Genomic DNA, 5,466 nt, shown 5'->3' with positions numbered 1-5,466 from the left:
TGTAAATATTTCAGTCCATTCCCTTCTTGCTTGCATGGTTTCTGAGACCTCTAATGTGATTCCTATCTTTGTTCCTCTGTACATCATGTGGTTTGTCTCCATCTGTCTTCTTTTGGGATTTTCTCTTTGTCTTGTATTTTTTGCTGTTTGATGATATGCCTAGGTGTAGCATATTTTTGTTTGTTTAGCATTTATCCTGCTTGGTGTTCTATGAGCTTACTGGATGTGTAATTTGGTGGTTGACATTAATTTTGGAAAGTTTTAAGTTATTATTTTCAAAAATTTTTTTCTAATCATTTTCCCTTCTTCTCCTTATATTTCCTTCATGCACAGTTACATGTTTTGTATGCCCCACAGTCCTTAGTTATTCCCTTTTGTTATTTTCTTGAGTCTTTGTTCTATTTGCTTTTCAGTTTTTGATGTTTCCATTGATATAACTTCAAGCTCAGAGCTTCTTCCCTCAGCCATATCCATCTCCTAATAAGCCCATCAAAGGCATTCTTCATTTGTGTTACAGGGTTTTGATCTCTAGCATTTCCTTTTTTTTTCCTTAGGATTTCCAGCTCTCAGTGTACATTGGCCATCTTCTCTTGGATACTTTCTGTTTTATCTACTAGCACGCTCAGCATTTTAATCATAGTTGTTTTAAATTCCCAGCCAGATAATTACACCATCCCTGCCATGTCTGATCGGATGCTTGCTCTGTCGCTTCAAACCATGTGTTCTGCCTTCTAGTATGCCTTGTAAGATAGCCAGGCATGATGTACCAGATAAAAGTGACTAATGCAAATAGGCCTTTAGTCATGTGATGGTAAAGTGTGAGGGAAGGGAAGTGTTCTATAGTGCTGTGATTACGTCTCAGTCATTACTGAGCCTATGCCCCTGTACTGGAAACTTCACAAAAGTTTCTTGGTGTTTTCTTCCCTCATAGGTGAAACAGGATGGGTACAGCAAGCTGTAGTTTTTGTATTTCCCTTCTCCTGGAAGGCTAGTGCTGACTGTAGTTGGGTATTTTCCTTTTCTTTGGTTTGGCTCTGATAATACCCCAGCAGGTGGGACCCTTGTTAACTAGTTCCTCCTGAGGATAGGCCTCGTTAAGGAGAACAGAGTGCCTTGGCATATTTCAAAATTGTTCCTTCCCCACCCCGCCCCAGCTGGAAGTATGAGTGGATTTTCCTGGCATACTCGCTGTGGGTACCTGGTTGAGCTCATGGAGGTAAATCTGGCAATATTGTGAGGGGTTCTCCATGACTGGGTTCCCTGGAGGTTTGAAAAATCAGAGTTGTCCACACAAAGCCTCCAGCAATTAGCCAATGACAGGCCAGGATTTCCTATCCTGGCATTGGTTCCTTTGGCAGTTTCCACTCATGAGTCCCTGCTCAGGTAAGACATAACTCGGTGTATGTGTCTGCCTGTGCAATCTTGGAGGTAGTGGTTTGCCCTTTGTAATCCTATCTCTTATGGGTGAAAGAAATGTCCCTGATTTTTCTGTCTGTTCACATTTTTATTTTGTTCTTAGGATGCAGTGGTAACTTCCAGAATCCTTACATGTGGAAATAAAACCACAGAGTCTACAAACATTTTATATTCACACCAATCAGAAAGAGATACATATGAGTAAATATTTAACAAATCTTACCTTAGAAAAGTTTCTAATTACTTGAAAGGGTAGACTGCTATTATTCATTATAGAATGCCATATAAAATGTTACAATGACTACATTCGTGTAACAATTTAGTTATTAACTGTAAGCTGAATCATAAGGCTGTTCTATTTCATTCAATGTAAAGTGAAAATGCCCTCCTCCTTTTTCTAGTGAACATGCTTTGAAACTAACATTCGTTCTAAATGAGAGCGGCCCCTGCACTGCAAGGGCCCTGTCCAGAGGTCAACAGGCCAGGAACCACCCCATGCCAGGTGGAGGAGCCCCAGGGTGGTCCACACCAGGGCAGGGGAAGGAAAGCAGGCTCTGTGGGGGAACACACTGTGGAGTCAGCCAGCAAGTGGCAGAATCCTACCTAGAACAGGAGGCCTTTTCCAGCGAGGTCCGGACCCGCGGAACACTAAGCCGTCCCTGGTAAGGGTACAGGCGCGTATACCAAAAGCACACAGGCATGGGAGGGGGTGACTGAGCCGCCAACCTTAGGAGGATGGCTGCTCCTCGGGCAGGGCCAGGGCCAGCTGGAAGGAGCCCGGAGGCAAGGCACTGAGGAGCAGCCCTTTCGCCCGCCTCACGGCCCCTCATGTCCGTCGTCGCTGACCAGGCCGAGGACCTGCTGAGCCCCTGCTCAGGGCCCAGCTACACTGAGAGGTCCGCAGGTGGACGGCTTCCCTGCAGGGGGCGTGGCTCCTCGCGGCTCCGCCTCCCGCATGCGCACCGTGCCAGCCAAGCAGCGAAGCCGGCTGCTATCGCGAGAACACAGGCCTTCTGAGGAGCGTCGTTCTCGTGGTGCCGGAGTCGCCCACGTTCTCTGAGGGAGCACAGTCAGAGTCAGTGAGGTGACTCACAACTGGGTGGAGAGGTGGAGGAGGCAGGGCCCCATGGCCCCAGGGGACAAGGGTGTGGAGACCAGCAGGGCCCGGGCTGACCTCTGACGAAATGTCCCCAGCGTCGCCTGAGGCCAGGGTCTCGGCGAAGCCACTGAGGGTGGTCCGGGAGCACCCTCAGTGGCCTGAGGGTCCTCAGGGACTCTGAGGCTCACTGCTGGGCTCTGTGTGTGGGTGGAGGGGGGTAAGGGGAGCGGCTGGGGGCGGCGAGGCCCAACCCGGATCTGTCCCTCCTGCGCGGCTACCATCATAACTGGACACTCGGGTCCCGCGGGGTCCCTCTGGCGTGCGCGACGGCGAGTGGGCAGGGCCCGCACCTGAGTGTCCGGAACAGGTGCAGATCCGTTCATTTCCCATCCGGAGGGCTGGAAGGATACGGAGTCACTCCAAGGTCGCTGTCCCCCGACCGACCGGCAGACAGGGCGTCCCTAGGGCCCCACTTTGTCCCAAGGGCGCGGTGAGGGGAAGGCAGAGGGGACTGAAGTTGGGGTGTGCGAGGCAGGGGCGCGCTCTGTGGCCACAGCCCGGGACGGGAAGGGAAGGGATGGGGCGGTGTGGGACTGGACGGGACCGGGTGCTGGCACCATCTTCCTCGTCCCCTTCTGCCGAGACAAGAGGCACGAGGCGCGCCAGCCCCACCCTTGTTGAACCCGAAGAGCCTCGCCCTCACCCGCGGGCTCTCACTTAACCGGTCCCCGTTTCTGTAGTGTGTCTTTGCGCTCACAAGGGTCAGGAGTCCTCTCTAGCGTCTGAAGACAGCCAGCCATGGCGCCCCCGGGAAGGAAGCGCATCGGGAGGGCTGCCAAGGCCCCGGTGGAGGCTCAGGTTATGGCAGCCTATGACGTTCCGCGTGGAGGTAAAAGTGCACCAAGGGGCAAGGGGCAAGGGGCGAGGGGCGGCGGGTGGGGCGAGGGGCTCCATGAAGGCTGTGCCAGTCTGAGGACACGGTCCGTCTCATCTCGTGGCAGGCCGAGCGCGCGGGCGGCCCGGGGCCCCGTCATTGCTTTGGATTCCACCATGTAAACCCTCCAGAGCCCTAGGTTTTTTCTCAAGCAGGTTCGTGCTCCCACCCCATAGCACAGTTACAGAAGCTCTTAGCCCAGCTCCTCTGGACGGGTGCAGCCCTTGCTTCAACGTGTCTGATAGGCAGTACACGGTTTGCTGTGACTGTAACGCCCAAAGGCTTGCAGAAGTGCCTCGGTGAAATGGTCTCCGACCCTGGCCTCATTTCACGCGACCTGCACCTAAACGGTTCCACCTATAGGTCTGCTTTGCAGCTCTTGGTGACCAAGAGCCCAGGAATTCCACCAATACAACATGCCTCCCGCGTCCTTCCTTTAAACATCTTTGTCCTTTTTGCTTTCAATGCAGCAAACAATCCAGGAATTGGTGACGGTGGAGAAAACAGCCCCTTTTCAGGCACACCTGAGCAAGATGTGCGGTAATGTGTTTAGAGTCATTTTTGCCTGGCAGTAAAGTAATTAAGGAAAATCAGCTTCCACTCATGTGGCACGTGTTGTATGTAAAGTACTTGGCAGAAGACATTTCTTCTAATGCACGCATGGTATTTCACTGACCAACAACGTAAAAGTGAATGTAATTTCTTCACAGGAATGAGTTACAGAATATGCTGGAGAGATTCGAAGGTATGTTTTAGGAGATATTTGTAGGTGAAGACACTTTTCATAAACCATATATCTTTCACAGCAGGAACCGTCAATGAGTGCATCGCACTCCTGTTATTTACTGCCTTGTTCTCAGGTACAGGATGTTACATAAGTCTTGAGTGTGATTCAGCTCCATAGATTACTTACCCCTTTGAATCGTTGATGTGAAGAGAATGATACTAACAGTGGTACCATCACTGGTGAGAGCGATGCTTTTATTTGATGCACTGTGGAATATTGAAAGAAATTGATGAAATAATCTCTTCCACATTGTGCCACGTAGCGAGTCCTAGATCCAGTTTTAACGTCAATGTTTCATTTCCCGTGTCGGTTATTTCCCATAACTTTCCAATTTCTTTTCCCTGGGTGGCAGCAGTGCCGGTGGAGACCTCTAAAATACCTGCTTATCGTTATATTTACCTTAATAACCCCTATAGTGGAGAACGAAATACAACATGGCTACCATGGAGTGATGTACGATCAGAGTCAATGGCAAGTTTTAAATGAACATGTCAGATGTCAGTTACCTTACCTGTGTTAAAGGACATAGTCTTAAGTGTCAGAGTCAATTTTTGACTCCTCTGTGTGAATAATTCATACGAACAGGTAAGTTTTGATAACGTCGCTCAATTTGGTCATGACAATGTGCTTGATTTATGAGCTGTCTTATAATTTCATTAATGTACATGATAAACTATATTTACAAAGTATTTGTAGAATGATGCGGTTCATTCATGATTACTGGAAAATGAGTATTGATGGTAGGTCTGTAACAGAGAGGCAGTCATAGGCTTAGCAAAGCATTATTTTGAAGTATTAAAAATGTTTATGATTTTAGTAAATTTGAATTTTACAAAATGCAACCTTTTGATGACAATGATATGCAAAAACCTCCGTGAAATGATGTGGAAACTGTTCTTGAATAAATTTTCTCGTTTCTTTGTCATTTAGTCTAATGTATTCAAAAGGCTCACTGGCTAAATTAAATTTTTTATTCATTTTTCATGAAATTATCTGTGTGGAAACAGAATAGTTTCCAAGAGCATATTTCAGTGGGTATCTATTGCAATGCAGGGGACATGAAAAAAGTTCTTCATGCAAAGAGAAAAAGTTTCAAAATGAATACCAATGCTTCTGTCAACACCATGCAGCAGACAATTGAGCATGTTTGGAAAACCCATCAAGAGCAAAGGTAAGGTTGTTGGAAATTTAGAGCAAAACCATTTGTCTCATTTCTTAGTATTCATGAGT

The 5,466-nt window shown here is 48.0% G+C and overlaps 1 protein-coding gene across 1 annotated transcript; it reads left to right on the top strand.

Moving 5' to 3' along the window:
• Positions 1–2,425: 2,425 nt before the first annotated feature.
• LOC105810609 (synaptonemal complex protein 3-like) lies at positions 2,426–5,411 on the top strand. Its single transcript, XM_012644639.1, has 5 exons — positions 2,426–2,882; positions 3,276–3,404; positions 3,920–3,989; positions 4,160–4,194; positions 5,290–5,411. Exons 2-5 carry the CDS (start codon positions 3,314–3,316, stop codon positions 5,409–5,411), a joined length of 318 nt encoding a protein of 105 aa, XP_012500093.1. The 5' UTR covers positions 2,426–2,882; positions 3,276–3,313.
• The last annotated feature ends 55 nt before the right edge of the window (positions 5,412–5,466 follow it).

This window comes from Propithecus coquereli, unplaced genomic scaffold (genome assembly GCF_000956105.1).
Source record: "Propithecus coquereli isolate 6110/MARCELLA unplaced genomic scaffold, Pcoq_1.0 Scaffold2154, whole genome shotgun sequence".
NCBI classification, from domain to species: Eukaryota; Metazoa; Chordata; class Mammalia; order Primates; family Indriidae; genus Propithecus; species Propithecus coquereli.
The sequence above is the reverse complement of the archived record's forward strand: the minus strand, read 5'-3'. Positions and strand labels throughout refer to the sequence as shown.

Coding starts and splice junctions, on each gene's coding strand:
- LOC105810609 (XM_012644639.1), top strand. CDS start 3,314: ATGGCGCCCCCGGGAAGGAAGCGCATCGGGAGGGCTGCCAAGGCCCCG. Junction 3,990..4,159: donor ACACCTGAGCAAGATGTGCG/GTAATGTGTTTA, acceptor ATTTCTTCACAG/GAATGAGTTACAGAATATGC. Junction 4,195..5,289: donor TATGCTGGAGAGATTCGAAG/GTATGTTTTAGG, acceptor ATTGCAATGCAG/GGGACATGAAAAAAGTTCTT.